At 38.0% G+C, this 26,960-nt stretch overlaps 2 protein-coding genes across 2 annotated transcripts; one reads left to right on the top strand and one right to left on the bottom strand.

Moving 5' to 3' along the window:
• Positions 1–6,712: 6,712 nt before the first annotated feature.
• LOC107767800 (uncharacterized) lies at positions 6,713–8,732 on the top strand. The gene has a single exon (XM_016586893.2). It carries the CDS (start codon positions 7,256–7,258, stop codon positions 8,336–8,338), a length of 1,083 nt encoding a protein of 360 aa, XP_016442379.1. The 5' UTR covers positions 6,713–7,255; the 3' UTR covers positions 8,339–8,732.
• Positions 8,733–12,035: 3,303 nt separating this feature from the next.
• Positions 12,036–16,542, bottom strand: LOC107767801 (putative WRKY transcription factor 4). The gene is made up of 4 exons (XM_016586894.2): positions 15,724–16,542; positions 13,381–14,093; positions 13,113–13,277; positions 12,036–12,656 (listed from the first exon to the last, which is right to left on the bottom strand). Exons 1-4 carry the CDS (start codon positions 16,162–16,164, stop codon positions 12,377–12,379), a joined length of 1,599 nt encoding a protein of 532 aa, XP_016442380.2. The 5' UTR covers positions 16,165–16,542; the 3' UTR covers positions 12,036–12,376.
• Positions 16,543–26,960: the final 10,418 nt, after the last annotated feature.

The following is a 26,960-nucleotide window of genomic DNA, read 5'->3' as shown; positions in this document are numbered from 1 at the left end:
CACCTCCACCCGCATACATTGGGGTGAGGCGGCAGGGCCGCTTTGTATAGGGATTGTGTATTGTGATTACACCTCCACCCGTATACAATGGGGTGAGGTGGCAGGGCCGCTTTGTGTAGAGTTGTGGTATTGTGATTATACCTCCACCCGCATACATTGGGGTGAGGCAGCAGGGCCACTTTGTGTAGAGTTTATGGTATTGTGGTTGCACCTCCACCTGCATACATTGGGGTGAGGTGGCAGGGCCGCTTTGTGTAAAGGTGGTTACAGAGGATCCCCGACTTAAAATTTATAAATGTTGTTGGAAGCTCTTGATAAATTTGCTTTGACTTTAACGGCTATCTAAGCCCTTTTATTTGTTACCATGATTCATCATATCCATGTTGTATTTTCAAGTCCTTGAATAGGTGTTTTGGTTTTCATACTAGTACCATTCCACATGTACTGACATCCCTTTTGTCGGGGGCGCTGCGTCTTCAATGGATGCAGGTGGTTCATCAGTGGGCAGCTTTGGTACTCGTTAGCAGTCACTCTCTATTCAGCAGGTTTTGGTGAGCCCTATTCTGTTCTGGGCCTTGTGTCATTTCATCTTGTATTTTGATCTTTGAGGTATAGTCGGGGCCTTGTCGCCAGCACTTCCATTCTTCTCTTCTATTGTACTTAGAGGCTCCTTAGACAAGTTGTGGGTGGTGTTTGATGTTGGGAATTAAACTAGTAAGTGTTGGTATTTGGGAAAATATGTTTTTCATCATATCTATAAACTTGTAATACTTTAGAAATCATAAATGAATATTCTTTAGTAATGAAAAAAGAATGTGGAACACTCGAATCTTATCATGTCTATCACTTGTACTAGTTCTTATATTGTTAATGGGAAAGGTTGGGTAGAAGGCATCTAGCAAGCTTGCTTAACTGGGATATCTCGGTTGAGAGCCGGTCGCGCTCCTCGAGGTCGGGGCGTGACAACGGTCACTTAAAAACTCTCTGAGGTGACCATTCTTCAACAATGTTGCCACCCCTTCTCGAAGGTGTCGGCAGTCCCCAGTCCTATGGCCGTGAGTCCCGTGGAATTAACACCATAGGTTAGGATCCCTTTGGCTAGGATTCGATCAAATTGGTTTCGGGAACCTAGCTTCTTTAATGTTCCTCATTACCGACACCAATTCTACCAATCTAATGTTAAAATGGTAGTCAGATAATCTAGGATATGTCAAATCTCAAAACCCCGATACCTCTTTCTCCTGCAATGATCTGTTACTTCGACCCCGGTCCGCCTTTCTACCGAAAGCAAGCCTATCCGAAGATTGAAAACATTTATTTCCACGCCTCTAAACCTTCTCGTAAGGTTGAAAACAACTTCTAGAGGACCTCCGATCTATATCAAAATCATTTTTGAACTTATAAAGATTTAGATAACGATTTCATCCTTTTAAAGACATCGAGGAACCGAGTTGATCTCGTAGAGATTATGAACATATGCCCATGTGGTTGTCTGAAATTCAAGCAAGTTTTCCTTCAACTTTCGGGAAGCATCGAAACTCAACGGGCTGAGAACCTTTGTAAATACCTCTGCTGCCCAATCATCCGGAACCGCTGGTAGCGAAGTCCCATCATATTTTGGCAACTGTGTATACTTCTTTGAATCTGGTCCCTTCAACACCGGTGGCGCTCCCGAGATCTGATCCATCCGAGCATAAAATTCCTTTGTATTTGGATCCATTCGTTCATTCATTTCTCTCATAAATCTCATGAGCTCGGTTTTGAAAGGGTCATTTAAGTTGTTGTTCCAAGATCCACTACCGGTACCTCCTGCTTCGTCGAAACTGATTTCCTCCCTTGGAGCATCGTTATCGGTTCTTCGAACCGTTTGATTTATGGGAATGCTAGAAGGAATCAGAGCCCTTCTATGAGAATTATTGGAAGCACCCGATAACGTCTGCTATAATTCTGTCATCACCTAATCTTGCGTTGAGAGTGACCCATGATTGCCTTTTAATGTTCTCTCAAGATTTTGGCCATAGCAACAACGTGTTCATCATCAGCATCATCAGGAGTTGGCCCTACACATGCCGAGGATATTAGCCTTCATGAACTGGAGTTGTCTCATCTCCTTCATTGCGGGTTTCATTGGCTGAATTATCACGTTGAAACAGATTGTCACGTTCATTGTGTGCTCCAACATTATAGACATTGTCAATATCGTTAGTTGCGATATTGAATTTTTCTTTTGCTAAGAAAGGAATCAAAATTTGTTAGCAATAAATGAATGGATCAAAGCAATTACACAATTGTCTATGCCCCATGGTGGGTACCAAATTATTTACCCGTAAAATGGTACAATTAAATTTATTACGTGATTTATAGACAAGTGAATTGATTTGATCCAAAAAATATGAAACGAATAAGAATACAAGTAAGAGTATAAAATAGTATTAAAGGAAATACAAGACTGACTGTGAGTTTAGTCTTTCCAGTAGCAAAAATACAAACAATATTAAGAGCAGAAGAAGTAAATATTTTTATAATTTTGAGAGCAGAATATAGCTTTTGTGTACAGAATATTTTCTGTCTCTACAAATGATGTTAATTCTCCTATTTATAGCTTTATTTAGGGAGACAAGATCCTCAAATCAAGCTCATCTTGAATGAGAATAAAACCATCATTGATGGTTGCATAACGGTTGTTTATAAATTCTAATATTCTCTGCATCGACTGCTCATTGAATGTTATCTGATATCAAATCTTCGAATCGTTATTATCGACAATTGTCTAATTATCACTAACTAATTTTACCCCATACACTAATGAGACACAGACTCGAGCTCATATGGCAGGTATAATTGTTTCTCTTTCATCAAGTATACATACAGAAAATGGGATAGTACACTTAGGAGCTATACATTATATAACATCTATATTGGATTTGTTGAGTGATGTCAGGTGTATTGACAATCCTGTAAATAATAAAGTGAAGTTGCCTAATGGAGATAGTAAATATATCACTCATGTTGGTAATTCTAGTCTGTCAGAAGATGGCAAGTTGAAAATGTGCTCTATGTCCTTAACTTTAAGTTTAACTTGTTGTCAGTCTCAAACTGACTAGAGATTTGTCTTGTATTGCCATTTTCCTACCTGAGTTGTGTGTATTTCAGGATCTATATAGTGGCAGGGTGAATGAGACTGGTAAGGAACATGATAGATTATATTTGTTAAAAGGAAGAGGAGTCAAGTAGTTAGTAGCTCTGACTAATGCAACAGGGAGAGCTGGAGATTATGTTAGTTTGTGGCATAAAATATTAGGACATACTTTTATGCCAGTGATGTATCACATTTTATTTTTGCAATATAAAGTAGATAGTTCAATACATAATAAACGTGTTTGGCCTGTGGTAAAACAGTCTAGGTTAAGCTTTCCTAATAGTAAGAAGAAAAGTTCTAAGCCTTTTCAATTAGTGCATATGGATGTATGGAGACCATATAGAACAACTACTCATGATAAGAAGTATTATGCCCTCATTGTTGTAGATGATTTCTCTAGAGCAACTTGGATCTTTCTGATGCAATTAAAGAATAAAACTACTATTTTTCTGAAAGAGTTTCTTTGTATGGTAAAAACTCAGTTTGACACCTTAGTTAAAATAATTAAAACTGATAATGGGACAGAATTTTTCAGCTGTCAGTGGAATGAGTTTTTGAGGGCTCATGGTGTGTTTCATCAAAGTAGTTGTGTGTATATACCACAACAAAATGACATTGTGGAGAGAAAGCATAGGTATATCTTGGATATTGCCAGAGCACTGAAATTTCAGGCAAATATTCCAAGTAAATACTGGCTGAGGTATACAAGCTACAGTTTACGTATTGAATAGATTACCCTCTAGAATTTTAGATGGTAAAAGTCCCTTTGAACTATTGTCTGGTAGGGAACCATCATTCACTCACTTGAGGGTGTTTGTATGTCTATGCTATGCCACAAATGTATTGAAAGAAGATAAGTTTGTTGTTTGATCTAGAAAGGCAGTGCTCATGGGGTATTCCACACCTCAGAAAGGATACATATTATATGATTTAGTGACTAAAACTTTTTTTTGTTAGCAGGGGTGTTATTTTTAGGGAATGTGATTTTTCCTTTATGGACATGCAACATAATGCTACTGTTCTATCAGTTGAAGACCATTCATAGGATTTCTTACACATTCAACAAGAGAATTCACATACAATAGTGGAAGACACAGTGGCAGAACCAACTACTATTATGATATTGACCAGCTAGAAGCAGATACAATTGAAAAGTTTGTTGATTCTGGACACTTCTCTGAAGCAGCTCAAGGAGTGGAGGCTTTATTTAACTTGTGTGAATCAAGTACTCATGTTAATCTTTCTCCCAAATTACCTCTGATGAGCCCAACTCCACAATAATCGCCAGACATTCTACAAAACTAAGCATCCATATATACGGATACAGGATTATGTGGCTAAGGGTAGGGGTGTTCATCGGTCAGTACAGTACGATATTTAGATATTGGTATTTTTGGTATTTGATTTCTTAAAAACGCTATAACAATACCATACCTAATTAGATTCAGTATGGTTTAATTTTTCTCCTTTTCGATTTCGGTTAATTCGGTCCGGTAATTTCGGTTTGTTCGGCTTGAATAGTAATTGTAATACTCTTAATTAAAGGAAAGTGGTTGATTTGCCTCCTGAAAAGAGTTCTACATGTTGTAAGTGGGTTTACAAGATCAAATACAAAGCTACTGGTGAGATTGAAAAGTTCAAAGTTAAACTAGTGGCTAAGGGTTACAACCAACAATAAGGACTGGATTACAATAAAACTTTTTTTCTAGTGGCTAAGATGGTCAGGTCAGTCATAGCCCTTGCAACCTCTAAGGATTGGGAATTGCACCAGATGAATGTCTTCAATGTCTTCTTACAAAGAGATCTCTCTGAGGAGGTGTACATGGATATGCATCAAGGTTTTCAACGACACGGGGAACAGAAGGTCTGCAGGTTATTGAAGTCCTTATATGGACTTAAACAAGCCTCTAGACAATGGAATTTGAAACTTACACATGCCTTGCTGAGTGCAGGTTTCAATTAGAGTAAGTTTGATTACTCTATGTTCACAAAGAGAGTTGGCGAGTCACTAGCGATGGTTAGCCAGGTAGTTGGTCGTTTTCCGGCATGACAATGGAGGTGGTGTTTGAAATGGTTTTCTTGGCGCTTTGGGTAAAGAAGATGAGAAGGGGAAAAGATGGGGGGTTGTTTGGTTGGATATCAGCCGGCGGTGAGAAGGATTTAAGGAATAGGAGGGAGGAGGCAAAGGAAGATGGAGAAAAGATAGCGCAAGGGAAAAAGGATGTAACTGAACTCCTTGAAGAGTGACGCTAATCATAGTGACAATTAAGGTAGTATTCAGATATTCAGAGGCTTTTAACGAGGGGATGCATATAAATTTGTAAAAAAAAATATTTAGTTCTAATCAAAATTGGGTAAAATAGTTTGTAATATATTTATATATATATTTCAGAAACTACTATTGTTTAGTGGCTATTAACTTTCTATAGCTACCATATACATAATTACTTCCTATAGCTACTATTAAGTTGTTACGGTAGTGTATTCACATGTATTTGCACTGTTGTATTCATGAATACAGCAGCAAAAAGCACCTAAAATCATGGCAGTCCAGCTGTACGCGCATGTATTCGCGCCATGTATTCATGAATACAACAGTAAAAAGCGCCTAAAATCAGGGCAGTCCAGTTGTACGCGCATGTATTCACATGTATTCGCGTTGCTGTATTCATGAATACAGCAGTAAACAATGCCTGAAATCAAGGCAGTCCAGCTGTATGCGCATGTATTCACATGTATCCGCGCCATGTATTCATGAATACAGCAGCAAAAAACGCCTAAAATCAAGGCAGTCCAACTGTACGCGGAAGTATTCATATGTATTTGCGCTGCTATATTCATGACTACAACTTTATGCACGTGTATTCACATGTATTCGCTCCATGTATTTATGAATACAGTAACGTCAATCCCTTAAAAATAGTTATGTCCAGCTGTCTAATAGAGAGGAAAAACATAAATAGCGTATTTCATGCCCGAATGGTAGTATATACCATAAAATACTTATTTTGCTATAAAATATAAAAGGTAGCTATAGAAAATAATATTTTAAATTGATTTTGATTTATAATAAATATGGTGTATACCTTTGCTATAGGAGGTAAAATTTCCTATATATAATACCCCATAACTGAGTTTTTTGGTCTGTTGTCCACTAAGTGGGCGTTTGGACAAAAGAATTGTAAAATTTCAAAAAATGGGGAAAATAATTTTCAAGTGAAAATGGTATTTGAAATTTATTAGAATTGTGTTTGGACATGAATATAATTTTGGGTTGTTTTGTGAGTGATTTGAGTGAAAATTTTGAAAAATAGCCTTTTGGAGTTTTTCAAATTTTCGAAAATTTTCAAAATGTATCTTCAAATGAAAATTAAAAATTTTATGAACATACGCTGATTTCGAAAAAAAAAATATTTTTTAAAAAAAAAAAAAAAAATTTCTTATGTCCAAAGGGGCTCTAAGATAATCACCTCTTTCCATAACCTAAGCCCAACTTTCCTGAAATCAAACCCCAATCGTGAGGCCTAAAGTCCACAATTTCTTGTAAAATATTTACACAATCCCCTATACGCCGACAATACTAATTAATCTATCTTAGCTTATAAATTGACGTAACAATACGAATTAATTAGTTATGATTAATACCATGGGCGTATAAACAAATAAATTTTATCATACTTCCACTCATCCTTCGCCATCTCATTAATCCCTTTCCTTAATCAAACTCTAATCATACTTCGACTTCCACTCGCTGTTCTTCTGTTCATTCCTCTGATCCAGATCAGCTCCTTATATACGTTTTCAGAGCTTCCTTTTTTTTTTAAATACCTTTTTATTTCACAAGAATATCATCCAATTTTCACTGTATAAAATTGCCAATTCCACATTGAGCCATGATGCTTTTCTTATGCAGATCTGGGTAGCATTTTTTAGAGCTAATACCTAGACACAGATCCAAGATTGGTAATACGTAATTTTTTGTTTTCCCTTTTATACTGTTGATTAAAGGGACTTGTAAAATTGCTATAGCACAGCACACATTTGTTTTTGTATTCCTTTATTTTTGGCTTCTCTTGGAATATATTTTTTGTAAAGAACAATTGGGATTTGTCAAAAATGGAAATTTCCAGTGGACTGAGTCCTAGAGTTAACTCAGTTACATCTGATGAAGGTAAAAATGCTGACCCACATCCTCAAAATTTCGACTTGGAATTAACTGATACGGTTTCACACACAGATCACCATTTTCAGACACTGAATGCACTGGAGATTTTGAGGGAAACTGTGAGAATTTTGAGGTATAATTCAATAGGTTTCATGGCAATTGCTGCATTGCTAATCTGCCCTGTCTCTGCTGTTGTTTTATCTAACGTATTGGTTAATCACTCCTTAGTTAAGAGACTAACCATAAGGTTATTGCTCGTTTCCAAATCGAGCGGGCTTCCATTGATGCCATTTATCAAACTGTCTTGTCAAAAGTTCTCTGAAGTTGTGATTTCAGCTGTAATGTGCTTCCCTTTGTACGTTACTTTATCGCTGTTGTCAAAAGCTGCTATAGTTTATTCAGTCGATTGCACTTACTCGAGGAAAAAATTTGATTCGCAAAAGTTTTATGTGATTATGACCAAGATTTGGAAACGGGTTGTTGTGACTTACCTGTGGGTCTGTACTGTGATTTCCGGATGCTTCACATTGTTTGTTGTACTCGTTGTATCCGTGAGCAGTGTTTTCTCGATCATGGGGTTCCCTCCTGACTTGATCTTGTACCCCGCGATGGTAGTAGGGATGATTTTCTCGATTATTTTAGCGAATGCTATTATTATTTGCAACATTGCGATTGTGATATCTGTTTTAGAGGATGAATCTGGACCGCAGGCATTGCTTAGGTCTAGTTCGCTTATCAAGGGGCAGACACAAGTTGGACTTCTAATATTTCTCGGATCAACTATTGGGATGGCGATTGTGGAGGGTTTATTTGAGCATAGAGTGAAGACAATAAGCTATGGAGATGGATCTTCAAGATTATGGGAAGGGCCTCTTTTGGTACTATTGTACTCGTTTGTGATGCTTATTGACTCCATGATGAGTACAGTTTTCTACTTCAGCTGTAAATCGTATAGAATGGAAACCTCAAGTGAAGAAAGTCAGCCTGTGCTAGAAGCCTTGACAATTTCCTCAGCATTAGCAGAAGTCCAATAACATATTGAAATTTGATTTTATGGCTCTTGAAGTTACTGGAAGTTGTTTCTAGCGCGGAGGAATTACTATTATGCCTCTCTTGAAAAATAAGGAATGAGTTGAATTCCTCTTTGGAGAAAGTTATCAGATGCTGAAGGCGGATAAGTTATGTGGTTTGGCCTCGTTGACCACTTCATCACAAATAGCTTCTTTACGGATTTGTTGTCTGCTAAAGTATTACCAGAAGAAAATCATTTGAAAGATGGTAATTTTTGGATTTTTTACACAGTAGAAAACCTCTGCTGAGATTTGAAAAGTTCAAACCATGTACTTTTCGTCATTCACAATTTGTAAAAATACCTTGAAGTTTTCTTTCTTTCTTTTTTGAAATAAAATCTATACCCTTGAAGTTTTCCTTCATGGATCTCTTATCTGTCTCAGTTTGCATGTGATGCTGTGAGAGTTAATTGGCTTGATTTTGAAAGCATAAAATAACTATAAAAATAAATAGAGTGCAGTTCTTTAATAGGAATGTCTTGAGACTTCCCTAAAGCTCAATAATTGATGCTTTGAAATGGCTTTCATAAATGTTCTTCTTTGTTTAGAAAATGTATCGTAATAATTGTTTTCCTGGAAAGACATCAGCTGCTTTCAGTGTCAAAGAGACACAAATACTGCATTATCAATTGATAGCAACAGTGGAATTCTAGATCTGCCTAAATGAATTTCCCGAAACATCTAAACGTGCTGCTTGTAATTGCTCCGACAGTGGAAGCACCAGCTTCTTCATCTGTATGATAATCTGCTGCAGGTCAGACATAAATTAGTTAAAGATGTTGGCACTTTCTTTCAGACAGAAGTAGCGCAAATGTGTGAATGAAAGGTTGAACATCATTTTGCTTACTTCTGAATATAGGGTGTAGTGTAATATGAAGAAACTCTTAAGGATCATCCAGAATACCCTGCCATAGTTAAGTAAGGAATCTATATTTCTTGCAACCTCAAAATTTTCCCATGGCTGATATGTACAGAACTTGGGGGTTTCTTTGAATCTTTTGGACTTCCTTTGCATATTGATTCAGTGTGGAAAGCTTTGTTACCTCCACTTGCTAACAATCTTTATTTTATCATGTCAGGCTTTAGTTCCTAAAGCTTTCCCATTTTCATCTCTCATTTGGATGCTGAAGTCCCCAAATAAGTAAAAGTTAATTAAATAATCATCATTTCTTGGCAGGTTGAGTACTAATGATCTTTTACGGTAATTTAGACTGTATAAAGCCTATTCTCCAGTTTCCACTAAAATCACCACACATCCATCTTTAGTTCTTTTGTATACTAAGCTGTCGACAGTCAGATTGTTATCATACAAGCTTTTCTAATACTTGGAGGATTGTTCAAACTTGTTTGTCATCGAACTCATAAGTCTTCTGGGGATTTGGAGTGTAAAGATTCTTAAAGGGCACACTTTGATGTATTAACAATTGTTGGTGCATTGCAGTATCACAAGAGCATTATCTGCCTTTGTGATCTGTATCTACAGTGGTTTAATTTTCATATATTTAGTGTAAAGCACATGAATACTCTATCGTGAAGTGGTCTGCCGCGAGACTGGATATTCTTTTCAGGCCACAAAGTATACATCTTCTGGCAATGTGTGTTAGGAATGTCAAAAGTTTAGGGAGACTGGAGAAGGTTTAGTGAGTTGTGAAAAAGAATAGCACTGGTATAGGGGAGTGGATTCGACAATGGTTCAATCTTTGATGCAGGAAATATTTGTGCTTTGCATATACACTTTTGTGCTTTCTCAAGAGTTTCTGTGAAATGTAGTGCATGATTCAGTGTAATGTACGCATATTGCAGTTATTTATTTGCTAAAGTCATAGCCACAAGCATTTCATTTTGATGAATTGTTTGGGTATCCCCAGTTGCATATGATAGTTTTGATGTTCTTTTGCTTTGGAGGTTACATTATATCACAAAAACCAGCACATGCAGTTTTTGGCTGGACGCACTGGAATCTCTACTGCTTTAAGCTATATCACTGGGAATTCTAGTCAAGGATTTAAAAGGTAGCTCCGCTGGGAAATGAACGCGGTTGCTTGTTCTCTGCATTTAGTTGTGCTAATATCTGTGGACTGATTTTCACTGCAGCAGGGTTCTTTTTCTTGATTGGTTCATCCACTATTGTATGTTTACCAAATGAACTGACTGACTGATATGCCAGGAGGAACTACATCAAATTGCAAGGAACCATAAAATTGAAGACTACTAAAACGTTGTCTTCTTAAAAAGCATATACTAAACAACTCAAGTGGTTTCGTTGTAGGGGTGGGCATAGTTTGGGCAAACCCGAAATTCAAACCGAAATTTGATTTTTTTGGATTTTTGGTTTGAATTTTCGGATTATGGATTGGATTTTGGGTTTAATTTTTAAAAAATTTGGATTGGATATTGGATTTGGTACTTCGAAATTTTGGACACCCGAAAATTTAAATTTTTATACTTTATATTTAGTCCATTATCCATATGTCAATAGTAATAAGTTCAAATACCCTACTTATTAGATATTATCTCATATATTCAACATTAATTATAAAGTTACTCTCAGAATACTTTCTATTTGGACATAGGTTTACTATTGTTACTTCTTATCGGCCGTATTAATGTCTCTATTACATTTTCTTGATAATAATTTCATTACTTGAATATTTTATTTAGATGATTGCGGTGAGAGTGAACTTTTCAAGCAATTTAACATGAGTACTTCATTTAAATATTCATTTTTGTAAAAAGAAGAAATATCTCAACTTAAAACCGAAAATCCAAAATATCCAAATTGATTAATCTGAAACCGAATTTAAAAAATCTGGTCCAATCTGAGCTTATTTGGATTGTCATTTCTTCCATCCAAAAACCGAAATCCAATTTGAACGGCCCAAATGCCCGCCCCTAGACTCTTCTCCATTGAACTTCTAGGTACTTAGTTTGCTATAAGTTTAGACATAAAAAGCCTTGATAAACCAAACCAAGATGAGAAAAAAAAGCACTTGATGAAATGTTATCCCAAGACTAGTATTTTGAAACGTCAGAGCTTACTTAACATAAGGGCAAGACGCAGCAACAGTCACCACCACAATTACAACAAAGATTAAATTCTAATAGTGCAAAACTAATAGTAAGTAGTTAAACCGTGAGGAACAGATAAAAGTCCCAGCAAGGTGTACTCTAAACAGAGCATTCCTACTTCATAATAAGTGGGTTGTAATCTCATAACCATCCCTCTAAATGACTACTCCTTTTCTTGTTTGACTTCAAGAAACTCAAATTCTGTCATTGTATATATTGACATGATCATAGATATAAAGATTGTACTAGATTAGATTTTCCATTGGTCAAATTCAGATAAAACGCCAAGCTGATTAAGATATAAATACAGGGCATGTGAACCTATGGTTGCAAAATTAGATATTTTATGTACATATTTTTTAAAATTGGTATAATAAGGTTGAATGGTGCACTGAAAGTTGAGTTATTTATCAAAGAGTAAGAGGGATCAATTCTCATTTAATATATTTTTCCTCCTTTTTTCCAGTAGTGCACCCATGCAATAGAAATCCTAGATCCGACTCTGCAGCAGAATTGCTAAAAATAAAGAAAAATCTACCAAAATATTATTACAAAATCTTGAAAAATAGCAAGATAAATCATATCAAAGGGATTAACACCAACTGCGACCATGTTTATCAATCATCAACCATGCTTGTGCAGCCATAAAAGGCCAAAACATGTTATACAAGAGCATTTACAGAAAGAATACAAATAATATACTACTCTATGCCCTTCTTGAGAAAATTTACAATGTATATTCAATCCACACCTTGCTCACCTATCATTTTTGATATCAACAAACTTCTATACCATGTTTCCTTAATTCATCTTTGGGTGAGTGAACCAACATTATCACTTCAAATGCACGAAATACTTCCATCTTGAGACAAGTTCGGCAAAAGTTTTTCAGTGGACTCCTCTCTCATTCCTTGCAAGATTGAAGCTCGAAAATCATGTAACCTGTTCTTCTTTGAACCGTAGCAGTGCTATAGGTTGCTGTTCATTGTTCGGGAAGCCTGTTCTAGTTGCTTCCTGTTTATCAACTACGGGGTTGTGTGGCCTCATCTGTGACACAGAATTATTTGCGGTGTTGTGGCTACTGTTCCTAGCTGCAGGCACGTCATGATTATGTTTGCCCTCATATGTTGTTATGACAGCTTTTGGATCACTCGGGGCCCTTTCCACATGTTTCCGTACATTACATCCCTGGCTGGTACATTTGTAATAGCTTCTGCAGAAAATAATATGGTATACTGAATATGTTAGCAAAGCAAGCAAAATAACTGATAAGCATCTGGCTATGCATTCACAGAAGTCATCTAGATGTCTGATTGGTTTGTTTTGTTCTTGCATGTAAATACAACATGGTCCAACTGTACCACGCAAAATTCAGACTATGAGCTTCAAACAAAGAGTTCTAATATATCATGGCAAAAAAAATGTGTTCAAGCAGAAGAAAGTTTTTCTGACACAGTGGCGGTTAAACACTACAACTTCAAGTGGCAGGTGATTCAGGAAGGTAACTTTACACTCATAATGCTTCATAGCCAGATATATTCTATTTAGGGTTCACTTAACCATAAATCTACTAAAAACCAGCTTAACACCAAAAATGCATAGACGATTCCCCTATCGTGGAGTAATTTGTTCATTGACAGACAAAAGAAGTAAATGAGAGATAACCTACCTTGGATAAGGGTTTCCTTTTACAACTTTCTGGCCATACTTCCGCCATCTATAACCATCGTCCAAAAGATCAACTTCGCTTGTTGTTTGAACAATGATCCTAGGTTCTGCAACTGTCCGGTGAGAAGCAGAAGAAGCTGCCTCTGAAGTCTGTACTTCTATGGCCCTGCAGGGTGCAGATGTAGAGATGGAGAACAGTGGCTTATGAAGATAGACAAGGCTATAAAAATATTCACTTCAAATGTTGTGCCAAGGATGAAGCAAATTACCTTCGCTTAGATTCACGTTCATCATTTCCATCAGCTATAGTCTCAGCATCACCCACTTCCTCACCCTCACTTGATCCGGAGACTTGGTCATGTGTAGCTTGGCTGGATTCTTGATCCTTCATTCTTAATGAATAGGAAGGCATGCCATCCTTGGAGTTGTTCAGAGTTCCTGCCACACCCTCAGAGCTGAGTTCAGATGGCCCCTGAAGATTATAGTTTCCATTTGGATTTCCACTCTCTTTCGAGCGTTTACTAGATTGAGGCGGATGATGGTTGTGCTGGCCCTTATAGATAATCTCAGTTACTTGGCCATCAAGAGACCGCTCAACCTTCTTCCTGACTGGACAATTTGGATGTGTACACTTGTAATAACTACGAGGATATTCGCTTCCCTTGACATGCTTCTGCCCATACTTACGCCAGTTGTAACCATCATCAGCAGGTTTATCAACAGCAGAGGAAGCAGGTTCTGACCTCTGATCAGACAGAGAGACTTCAGATGCTTCTTTCATAACATTAGGATCTGATGCAGGAGGCGGTATCTGTTGGTTTGCTGTGGTATTTGAGGTTAGGGACTGGAACTGTGAAAAGGACCGTGCAGGTGGTGCTGAAGAAGACGGATAATCAGGTTGAATGTGCATTTGAGACTGAGGATGTGCTGCCTGAGCTGTAACTTGAGCAAGGGCTTGCTGATGTGACATTCCAAAAGGGCCCTTTATGGTCCAAAAACCATATGTAAATAACATTGAAAAGGCTAATTCAATTTAAACTAATAGCATCATCACCATACATGTTGCAAAAGTTCATTTACAATCTTTTCCTGCTGCTGATTTAGTCAAGAAAGAAAAAGTCTTTATTTGTGTGTGTGTGTGGGGGGGGGGGGGGGGTTCGAGAATAGAAGAGAGAGAAAGAGGATAGCTCCTCCTCTAACACGTTCTTTCTAACTAACGAAGTAATTTAGCCTCACGAGATGGACTGTCAGAAGATATAGAATATTATGCACCAACAAAAAGAAGATATCAAATCTCATATCACATATTATCTCAAACTTCAGTATCAATAGCCTCAACTCGCACTACCAGACTTCAAGGAATGGCTAAAGGGAATCAGACTGCTCTTCTCCTGAATTAAAGAAAGTTTCTACATACACGAAATACAATATTATCTTAAAGCATAACTCCAACCTAACCAGGGACATAAGAACAGGTCTTGACAATTTACAATCTGTTGATTTGTAAAATTGATACTACTTAGTTATAAGATGTGGAGTAGGAAAAGCAGTGAAAATCTTAAGTTACCCTTACCTAGCATGTGACAAAGAAAATGGTCAAAAGGTAACACAACAAAAGAAAAATGGCATGCTAACATTGCAAGTGTAAACTCATAGTTTGGACTGTAAATAGGAGCACCAGACATGGTGTTTGACACGGAGATGTGCTTTCCGCTTTGAGAAACAAGAAAATGTCCAAATAACAGTTCCTTCCCCTCTCTAAAAGTACTGGAAATGAAACTTCTTCCATATTTTAGTACATTCTGGCTTTTAAACCAGCAAATCTAGGTGTAAAGTTTTTCTCTCTACCTTCTTTCTCTTCTTTTCTCTCACGTGGAAGTCCGCCTATGGCAGCTCGCAAGGACCTGCAGTCCTCTACTGGTGATCAGACCAGTCTGCAAATCCTCTAGACATGGAATGTGTTCTTGATACAGTTTTACTTCTTCTTCTAAGGAGAAATTACTTTTTTACACTTCTTCCCTACAATAGAAAAACAACTTTTACGAATACTCTAAAGAACGCTTATTTTAGCCAAACACTTGACTCTCCAAAATAAGCGACTTTTTTGAAAATACAGCACTTATATTTTCATAGAAACTTCACCAATCAGGCTTTAAATACCCCAAAGAACCCCATAACCGAAATTATGCTGATACTCTTAAATCACACAATCCACAAACCACACTAAGGGTAACATATTCACAAATCAATCAGTCATTATGCCTCAATCCTAAATAAAATATGGTCAGCTAGATAATTTTTTCTTTTTTCTTAGGACGCTAGTGTTTGGGTTTGCTTGTACTATTTCACCGGGTAGTGTTAATCCCCACCGGCCCACGTACCGAGTAACTTTGCCACCAAGGCATAGACAAACAGAAAGAAATCATCTACTATCTTTTTTTGTCTCTGCTGAGATTGGTTCAGCTATATCAATCACATGTATCCATTCCATTCTATTCATGTGATTCAATATTCAGATAATTCTCATTATTCTGGCTCAGAACAGTTAGCTAAGCTCATATAGTCTACTAAATGCTCATTAAATAAAAAACACTGCAAACTTTTGTAACTACCTGGCCAGGTGAGAACAACAAAGGCGAACCCAGCAAACCGGCCGGACTCAATCCCGGCGGTATAGTAAACATGGGCGATTGAGTAATCACCAGACCGGACGGCCGGTTCTGCTTGAACCCAAAATCCATATCCCCACTACCGGACTCTTTTCCCTTTGAAATAGACACTGTCGTCTCTGGTGGAGGGGGAAAACCCTGTCGTTGACCGGAAAAAGCTGCCGGAGACGCCATAGCGCCGGCGAGGAGCTGGGAGAAGGAAGGGTACTCCGACGCCGGATCGGAGAAGAAGCTGGATACAAGGGTCATCGGGCCCGGGCTGATACCACCCAGCCCGCCCATAAACAAATTTTCCACTGAAGCACGCGGTGGTAAAGTAATAGTGGGCCGCATCGGAGCCCTTGACGACGATGCTGATGATGATGATGCTTCGTTCTCAGCCATTGATTTTGATGACTTTGACCTTCACTTGTTATGGGTTTTTCACAAAAATCGTATAGAAAAAAAAACAATCATTACATTTCTTGCTTGTGCTTTTTTCCTCTCTCTGTATGCTGATCAACTTTAGTTATTGTGGTTTCTCTCTCTAGAATAGAAATAATAAATATAGAGAGAGAAAGGGACGGGAGAAAGGGACGGGATGGCTATGCCGATTGCAGTTTCTTTCCTTCACTACTCTACAGAAAGATTGAAGAAAGAAAGGATCTGTTTTTCTTTATTGTTTTTTTCAGATACGAAAATGGAGGCGTTTGCACAGTGCTGATTTTTCTTTTCTACTTCTTTTATTCCGTATTTGTTTTTTGTTTTTTGGGGGGGATTTCTAAATTCTCTTTGAGAAAGTTACGGGATTAATTATAAAATGTGGGATGACAATCATAGCCCCTAATGATAAATTGGATAATTGTACACTTTACGCTCAGTTTGGATCATTGTTACCCATCGTTTTATAATATATTATATTATATCGTATTGTATTATATTGTATCGTTTTATGAATACAATGTTTGGATAGATTGTATTGTTTGTTATTGTTAATAATATTTTTTCTGTTTGGTTTGATTGTATCGTACTGTACTGTAACTGATAAGTTTACTAAAATACCCTTAATTATTTTAAATATTAAATTTATCAAGAATTGCGCATAAAAATAATTTAAGAGAACCCCTAATTTCTACTAATTTATCTCCAATTATGTCTTATAAACAGATTAATCAATTAACTTTATGTAAATTCTAACAAAATTAGTGGAACAAGATAGTAATATTAAAAATAATAATAAGCACACTCTATTCATAATTAGATCATAACAATAATATTAAGAAAATTAAAATATTAAGGAAAAAATAATGACCGTGAAATGAACGAAGACAAATTAGGTAAGAATGGCAGAACTTATTCTTGTTATCTCTGACCATGGAGTTGGCAAAGAACGACAGAAGAAGTTATGAAAAAATGGGAGGAAGACAAACTACGTTATAGGTGAGAGATTTGGAGTTAAAATAAAAATAAAATAAAAAAAGATAAAAGGTAAAATAGAATTATGAAGTAATAAAGAAGGGCATAATTGGAAAAAAAATGAAACAATCTCACTACACCAAATCGGTTGTTTCAAAAAATGGGTCTTTTCATTGTTTCGAAACGATAAATTTAATAATACAATCAATTTTAACTAAACAATCAAAATAAATATTATTTTAAAAAAAACAATACAATACGATACATTGGGTAACAACCATCCAAACAAGCTGTTAGTAAAATTGATCTGGTTTCTAAATGATTTTATCATGTTTTACTAGTACGACTTTTAAATGATTTTATCATGTTTTACTAGTACGACTTTTAAATGATTTTATTATCAAAATAAATTTGAAATCAACATTTTTTCCGACTAGTTGAAAAACAAAATGTATATTGAAGTGGAAGGTCATGAAATGCAACTGGATAACGGACAAACAAAGGCGGAATACATACACCAACCTACGTTAGTTTATTATGATTATAAGTAATAAAATTAACATAAAAACATATACTCATTAATTAAATACGATTGAGTGATTGTCTTATATAAAGAAACACGTAATTATGCATTTATTCCTTTGATGCATGCATAAGTCTTTTACATCTACCAAGTGTTAATGCGGGAAAAAATGTTAATCGAAACAGAAAAGAAATTTGAGTCCTCTACATATGAGTCATGGGACAAAAGTGCATAAAATATTACTCAAAATCGTAATTCGTAGGGAGATGAAGGGGCGATCTGCTAGCTGCGGCAAAACTGAAATAAGGGTATTATCACTTTTAGCCCGCGCCAAAAACCATTTACATCCGGTAGCCGAAAAAGTATATAAAATTTATATAATTTTTGTATATAACATACAAAATGTATATATATACAAAAAAAATATATATATTTTTCCGACTATTATTTTTAAAGTGACTATACAGTGTCATTTTTTTTGTGAAATAAATGGACGAACCAATGATCTAATGCAGAGGCGGATCCAGGATTCGAAGGTTGCGGGTGCCACCATGTTATACATACAGTATACATGTCAGTAGCTACAAAGACAGATTAGGAATAATCGGTTCGCTTAGTTTTTGGTTAATTTGAATAGGTCTTTCATTCACAAAGCAAATAAGAGTTCGATTTTAGTTCAAATTTTTTACGCTTAATTTAAACACATTCTAAATAAAAATGCAAAAGAAAAATAACATTTCATGAAAGAGTGCCTCCAATATAAATATTTGCTTAAAGAGTAGCTTAACTACACTATATATTCTTTGTTTGACTAGATTAATTTACTTGTATTATTCCTTGTTTATTTTTCCATCTTAATTGTTGAATTATATGATAATTATTTTCAAAGAAAAACATTCAACATTCAACTTATGATATTCGACTCAAAACGACTATCAATCAAGCCATTTAATTTTTTTTTCAAAACCCAATAGAAGATATTGCTCAAATTATATTCCAATATATAAATTATTATCGTTTCATTAAAAATAAAAAAAAATTATATGCTAATTAAAATCAATTCAAATTACCTATAGAAAATAATTGTTCATAAAGTAAGGTATAATGATAGAAACAAAACGAGAATCGAAAGTTAAAAAAAATGAAGAAGAGAGACTTAGCAAGTAATAAAAGGAGAGAAAGAGCCGAAAAAAGAAGGAAAAGAGGTGAGGCCCTAGGGCTCAACTGAAAATAAAGAAAATCTTAATAAGTAGGAAAAATGAAAAATCAAAGGAGCTGCCCAACAGGTAATCGAACTTGCATTCATGAGACCAAAGAAAGCCTTCAAAGGGAAGGCTGAACCAATGGCACCCACTTTCACTTTGTAATTTTTGGGTGCCACTCTATCCATATATACGTTTCTTCACAGAGATATTATATAAAATTTTAGCTAAGCGAGCGGGTGCCGTGGTACCCCTACCACATAAGGTAGATTCGCCCCTGATCTAATGTAATATCCTTGTGTGAAATATTTCTCCCTGATATATATGATTATTCACTTTTCATCATTCTAACAACAATGTCACATTTTTATGTGCCTTCAGTTTAATCTAGTCTAGTTGTAATAATTAAATAGAATAAAAGGTCAACATGAAGCATATATAGTTACATGCTTTGCATACAAACATTGCGAAATGATTAGATTAGACTAATCAAACACATAAATGGAATAGAGTGAGCAATAATCAATTACACATAGTTCAAAATATTACTAGTAATGTTTTCTGTTGCTTTTTCATTTATCTAATATCTTCCTTGCCTTCTGCAATTTCGTTGTGAGATAAACAACTAAACTGACTCTTCTTCAATTAAGTTGATGAAGAAGTAACTTAGAAATACTAACAAATGACAAGAATGAGACAAAAAAAAAAACAGTGCGATTTCGGCATTTCGATTTAAGTATATCTTATGGTTGAGTGAAGTAAGAAACTTGCATCTTCAACTCCACCCAAAAAGAGATGCAAATATTTCTCCATTCTCATATTTGGCCGAAAACATGCAATCATAACAAAGAAAAACAAGAATCCGATTTTCTTAAAGAAGACTATGCATTTTTATTTTTTTTTATTTTTTTTTGGGGTGGGGTGGGGTGGGGGGGTTAATACGAATTACTAAAGTTTGTTTGATCCAAAAGAAAGCATGTATTATTTCATTAACGACATCATATGTCCAAAGTGTCTAAAGCATCATTTACAAACCAATTCGGAACATAGTTTCACAAAAGCGTCTGTGTAGTCATGTCCAGGATTTGAATTTATGGGTTTTAAACTTACCACTAAATATGTAAATCATTTTAGTTATTGAGTTTTTAATTAAATATTTATAAATATTTAATGAATTTCCGAATACAAATATATAATCTATACAAAGCCTACTAAGTTCGTCGAATTTGTTTCTACTTTTCTAGCTCCGCCTCCGCTCGTACCAAAGAAACCGAAAAGGATAAAATGGACGAAAGATTCTATTTGAGGGGATTATGAACAAATTAAATATAGAAGTTTTGAGTTAGTTGTGCCTTCCATTAAGTTGGAGTCCCACTTAATGACTTTAAGTTGGAGTCCCACTTAATGACTTAAAGTCTCACTTCTTTGTACTTTCCGATCCCTTTCTTACAAAGAAAGAAGAAAACAAAATTAAGAAATTTAATATAAGTGGGGGTTGTACTCGGGGGCGTATGTAGCCCTATAACATTGTGTATACGGGTAAAAATGGAGCCAATGAGCATCCCGATAGCAAGGACATAACTACAAGGAATCGAAATCGAAGCTTGGAATCTCTAGTATCAAGGTCCGAACAAAGCACCCGCCACCGGAGCCATCGAAACCACGCCCCCCAAATCCGGCTCGAGCTCCACGGCCTCGGAAAGCATTACCAAACGTCCGCACACGATGAACAAAGGGCTGTGATATCCGTGGCCGACTAGATATCACGGCGTAGATCTCGGCTCATATCGACAGCAGATCAGTGATTAACGAAAAGGGAGATTTTTACCTTTTTTAGAGTTATACTAGGGATGAACTCTACTACTATATAAAGGGAATGACTTTTATTCAAGAAACACACTGTAACACGCATATCAAGGCAATATATACTTGTTTTCTCTCCATCTAAAGTTATTCAAAGTTCTTATTTTTGCTCATAGTTCTTCATAAGTATTTGGCTCCGAATCGAAGGCAGAACAATCACTAAGCTCAGATCCGAGCTTGGACCTAATATCACAACTGGTTTGGTCATTTATTCTCTCTTTAACTCACTTATTTAACGTTATTGATCACTTGTATTAAATTAATCCACATATCCTTAAAACCGCGTATAAATTTAATTGTTATCCATTTTTAGGGGTAAATAATTTGGTGCCTACCGTGGGGCTAAGGATAATAGTGGTGGTATGATATAAATCTCCATAACACGCTCTATTTTACACTTATTCTTTAAGGTCTCAATTTTAGGGCAGCTTGAAAATGTCAAATTCTCAATCTGCTCACTTGAACGTTGAGGACGGATCTGGCCATCATGGCGAAAACAACAATCTGGTGCCTAGCAATGAGGTGTCCCTTGCTGATCCCAACGGGGTCCCAGTCATGAACCTAGTCGATGCTAACTCACATGTGTCCATCGACGCCAACCTTCCTATTGACCCCGGAAACAGCGTTCGCAGAGGAGCCCGACCAACAGCTCAGGAGCACCCGAAGGCGAAGGCGACGGGGCTAGTCTACGATTGATCTTCAAAATGCTACAGGCTCAATATGTCGCAATAGCATAGCTGCAGAATCAAAGTCGAGCCCCCAGTAGAGTTGAGCCCGAACTGCCCCGGAAAAATACCTGAAGAAATGAGCAAATCACCGAAAGGCCGGGCGAAGCTGAGTCTAGTGTCAGCCCTGGAGTGATGAATATGCTAGAAGCATTAACGAAACGAGTGAAATATGGTGAAAGGAAAATAGAGGCAAATGAAAAGAAGGTAGAGACATACAATCCCCAAGTTGATCAAATCCCAGGAGCGCCTCCGATATTGAAAGGCCTGGACTCTAAGAAATCTGTCCAAAAGACTTTCCCTCCAAACACGGCACCAAAACCAATCCCGAAGAGGTTTCGTATGCCTGATATTCCAAAATATAACGGAACCACGGATCCAAATGAGCATGTAACCTCTTACACATGTGCCATCAAAGGTAACGGCTTGGAAGACGACGAAATCGAGTCAGTGTTATTAAAGAAGTTTGGAGAGACTCTGTCAAAAAGAGCGATGATATAGTACCACAACTTGCCCCCAAACTCCATTGATTCGTTTGCTATGCTCGCGGATGCTTTTGTAAAAGCTCATGCCGGTGCCATCAAGGTCGAGACCAGAAAATTAGACTTTTTCAAAGTTACGCAAAGTGACAACGAGATGCTCAAGGAGTTTGTGTCAATGTTTCAAATGGAACGGATGGACCTGCCTCCGGCTGCGGACGATTGGGCCGTTCAGGCATTCACTCATGGACTTAACCCCTGAAGTTCTTCTCTGTGCAACAGTAAACAGAATTTGGTAGAGTACTTGGCGGTAACTTGGGCTGATGTCTACAAAAGGTATTAGTAAAAAATTAGAGTCAGGGACGACCAGCTCGGGGGCCCTTCTGGGTCCATTGGTCCCATCAAAACCGAAGACAGGTCTAAGAGAGTCGTCGATCATGAATCATGGTCGGCCCGAGATCGGTATCAACCATAGAGTGCAGATCAAAGGGGAAATGGATTTGGGCGCAACTCTACAATGAACGAAAGGAGAAATAATCGAGGGCCCAGTAGCCGAGGCCTGATGAGCAAAAATGGTTTTGACAGGACGCTCGGGGGAAGGGAAGCTCCGAGATTATCAGAGTATAACTTCAGCATCGATGCAGCCAGCATTGTATCTGCCATCGGATGTATCAAACAGACCAAGTGTACTCGACCATTGCAGTCCGATCCTACCTAGAGAGATCTTAACCTGATGTGTAATTATCATGGCACTTATGGCCACAGGACCGAGGACTCCCGACAATTGAGAGAAGAAGTTGCCTGGTTATTTAACAACGGACACCTGCGAGAATTTCTGAGTGATCGAACGAAAAACCACTTCAGAAATAGAGATGCCAATAAACAGACTGAACCAAAGGAACCCCAACACGTCATCAACATGATCATTGGAGGGATCGATGTCCCCCAAGGGCCGATGATAAAACACACTAAAGTGGCGATCACAAGGGAGGAGCGCACCCGAGATTATATCCCGGAAGGGACCATTTCATTCAGCGACAAGGATGCAGAGGGCATAGTACAACCTCATAACAATGCACTGGTAATTTCTGTACTTATTAACAAATCTCGAGTTAAACGTGTGTTGATTGATCCAGGTAGCTCGACCAACATCATCAGATCGAGGGTCATAGAATAGTTGGGGCTACAAGATCAAATAGGGTCGGCGGTCCCGGTGTTGAACGGATTAAACATGACATACGAAACTACCAAAAGAGAAATAACTTTGCCAGTAAATACCGCCTGGACAATTCAGGATACCAAATTTTACGTGATCGAAGGGAACATGAGGTATAACACCTTATTCGGAAGGCCTTGGGTTCACAACATGAGGGCAGTACCCTTGACACTACACCAAACACCAAAGTTCCCCATACCGGGAGAAATCAAGACAGTTTATGGAGAGCAGCCAGTCGCAAAAGAAATATTCACAGTCGACGAGGTGATCCCAATGCACGTTCTCTCGACATCAAAGAACACGGAGCCGATTAGGGAGGAAGAAACTAAATAGCAATCACTGATACCGGCCACGACCAAACCGAAGAAGCGGGGAGTAGGCGAGGATGGTGATTACGAGATCCCTAGGTTGTTCATTGCTCCTGATGATTCCAATGCCACCAAATCCAACGGTCGAGGAGTTGGAGCAAATCATATTGATCGAACACTTACCCTATCGGAAGGTATACCTGGGCACGGGGTTAATTTCCGAGCTCAGGAAAAAACTCATTGAATTCCTTATAGATAACATCGATTGTTTCGCTTGGTCCCATCTTGATATGACAGGGATCCTGCCTGAGATAACCACTCATAAGTTGAGTTTGGATCCGAAGTTCCACCCGGTTAAATAGAAAAGGAGGCCTCAGTCCGAAGTCAAACATGCATTCGTCAAAGACGAGGTATCTCAACTCCTTAAAATAGGTTCCATTCGGGAAGTCAAATACCTGTACTGGTTAGCAAACGTAGTAGTAGTGCCTAAAAAAGAAACAAATTAAGAACATGCGTAGATTACAAAGACTTGAACAAGGCATGCCCTAAGGACTCTTTCCCTTTTCCAAACATCGATCGCATGATCGATGCGATGACCGGGCACGAGATACTCAGTTTTTTCGATGCCTATTCCGGGTACAATCAAATTCTGATGGACCCGGGAAATCAAGAAAAGACTTCTTTTAATCACTAAACTCGGCACTTATTGTTATAACATAATGTCGTTCGGGTTAAAAAAACACCAGGGCCACTTATCAACGCCTAGTAAACTGGATGTTCAAGGAACAAATAGGAAAATCAATGGAAATTTATATTGACGACATGTTAGTCAAGTCCCTGCGAGCAGAGGACCATTTGAAATATTTGCAAGAAACCTTTGACATATTGAGGAGATACAATATGAAGTTTAACCCAGAAAAATGTGCATTCGGGGTCGAATCCGAAAAATTCCTCGGGTTCATGGTATCCAACCAGGGAATCGAGATCAATCCCGATAAAATCAAAGTTATAGAAGACATCACCATGGTGGATAGTGTTAAGGTCGTTTAGAGGCTAATCGTGCGTATAGTCACACTGGGCCGACTCATATCGAGGTTCTTAGACAAAAGCCATCAATCCTTCTCACTATTGAAGAAGAAGAAGAATAAACTTTTCTTGGACCCCGGAGTGCCAACAAGCTTTGGAAGATCTCAAATAGTACCTTTCGAGTCCACCCCTGCTCCATACTTCGAATGCGAATGAGCAGTTGTACCTTTACTTAGCAATATCCAAGGTGGAGGTAAGCGGAGTCCTAGTTCGGGAAGAAGAAGGTGCGCAATTTCCTATTTACTATGTTAGCAAAACTCTAGGTGAGGCCGAAACAAGGTATCCTCATATGGAAAAATTGGCGGTTGCTTTGCTAAGTGCCTCTAAGAAGTTAAAACCATACTTTCAATGCCACCCCATATGTGTCGTGGCCTCTTACCCACTAAGGAACATCATGAAAAAACCCGAGCTCTCAGGCCGGTTGGCCAAATGGACAGTCAAAATTAGCGGGTACGATATCGAGTATCGGCCCCGAACCGCCATCAAATCACAAATTTTTCTAGACTTCGTAGACGACTTTACGCCGACCATAATACCTTAAGTCGATAGGTAACTATTGTTAACCTCGGGGATAACCTCGGGAGTTTGGACCCTCTTTATGGACGGTGCTTTGAACGCAAAGGGGTCTAGGCTCGGCATCGTGCTAAAACCACCTACGGGTAACATAGTTAGGCAATCTATTAGAAATCTGAAATTGACTAACAACAAGGCCGAGTATTAGGCCATGATTGTAGGTCTCGAATTGGCTAAAAGCCTTGGGGCCGATGTGGTCAAAGCTAAGTGAGATCCCCTCCTTGTGGTTAATCAAGTCAATGGGACGTTCGAAGTAAAAGAGGAACGGATGCAAAGGTATTTAGACAAGTTGCAGGTAATGCTGCATCAATTCAAGGAAAGGACACATGCCCCGAAATCAAAATAGCAAGGCCGATGCCCTGGCTAACTTGGGATCATTCGTTGATGACAACGAATTCAGTTCGAGAACAGTCGTAATGCTCATGAAGTCGGTGGTGGAAGAAGGCCATGCCGAAGTAAACTCGACAAGTTTAACTTGGGATTTGAGGAACAAATACATAGATTATTTAAAGACTGGGAAGCTGCCCTCGGATCCTAAAGAATCGAGAGCTCTGCGCACGAAGGCGACCAGGATTAGCCTGTCTGAAGGGACTTTGTTCAGAAGAATATTTGACGGCCCGCTCGCCATATGCTTGGGCCAGTAGATACCGAATATGTCTTAAGAGAAGTTCACGAAGGCACTTGCGAAAACCATTCGGGGGCGGAATTTTTGGTTCAAAAATTAATGAGAGTCGGCTATTACTGGATCGATATGGAGAAAGATGCAATGGATTTTGTACGAAGATGTGACGGCTGTCAGAGACACACACCGATTATCTATCAACTCGGAGAGTTACTCCATTCGGTCTTGTCCCCATTGTTGTTCATGAAATAGGGAATGGATATCGTCCGTCCCCTGCCGTGAGCACCCGGTAAGGCTCAATTTATATTATTTATGACCGATTATTTTTCTAAATGGGTCGAAGCTCAAGCGTTCGAGAAAGTCAGGGGAAAAAAGTTATTGACTTTAATTGGGACAACATAATATGCTGGTTCGGGATACCGGCCAAGATTGTGTGTGATAATGGGAAACAATTCATCGGAAGCAAGGTAAAGAAATTTTTCGAAGACCACAAGATTAAAAATATACTATCGACACCCTATCACCCTAGTGGGAACGAACAAGCAAAATCTACAAACAAGATCATACTCCAAACCTTGAAAAAGTGGTTGACCGATGCCAAAGGGAAATGGAAGGAAATTCTGCCCGAAGTCTTGTGGGCGTACTGCACAACTTCGAAGTCTAGTACCGGGCCACCCCATTTTCATTGGTCTATGATGCCGAAGCATTAATACCGGTCAAAGTGGGAGAACCAAGCCTCAGGTTTCGATATGCGACCGAAGAATCAAATGGTGAGGCCATGAGCACGAGCCTTGAACTATTATATGAAAGGCGTGAGGCCACCCTGGTCCGGTTGGCTACCCAGAAACTGCGGATAGAAAGATATTACAACTTATGAGCCAACCTCCGAAACTTCAAGATTGGGGACTTAGTGTTAAGAAAAGTAACACTGCTTACTCCAAACCCAAATGAGGGGAAGCTGGTACCGAATTGGGAAGGACCATATCAAGTCGTCAGAATTATCGGCATAGGCTCGTACAAACTCAAAGCAGGAAACGGTGCACAGCTACCAAACAACTGGAACGTGACGCACTTAAAGCGAACCTATTGCTAAGGTACGATCTCATTTACTTTTTCATAATATTATGAATCGGACTAACACTTGCAGGCAACAACCAAGGAAGAATGTGACTATTAGGTCTAAAAGCA

This window comes from Nicotiana tabacum, chromosome 9 (genome assembly GCF_000715075.1).
Source record: "Nicotiana tabacum cultivar K326 chromosome 9, ASM71507v2, whole genome shotgun sequence".
In the NCBI taxonomy this organism is placed as follows: domain Eukaryota; kingdom Viridiplantae; phylum Streptophyta; class Magnoliopsida; order Solanales; family Solanaceae; genus Nicotiana; species Nicotiana tabacum.
The sequence above is the reverse complement of the archived record's forward strand: the minus strand, read 5'-3'. Positions and strand labels throughout refer to the sequence as shown.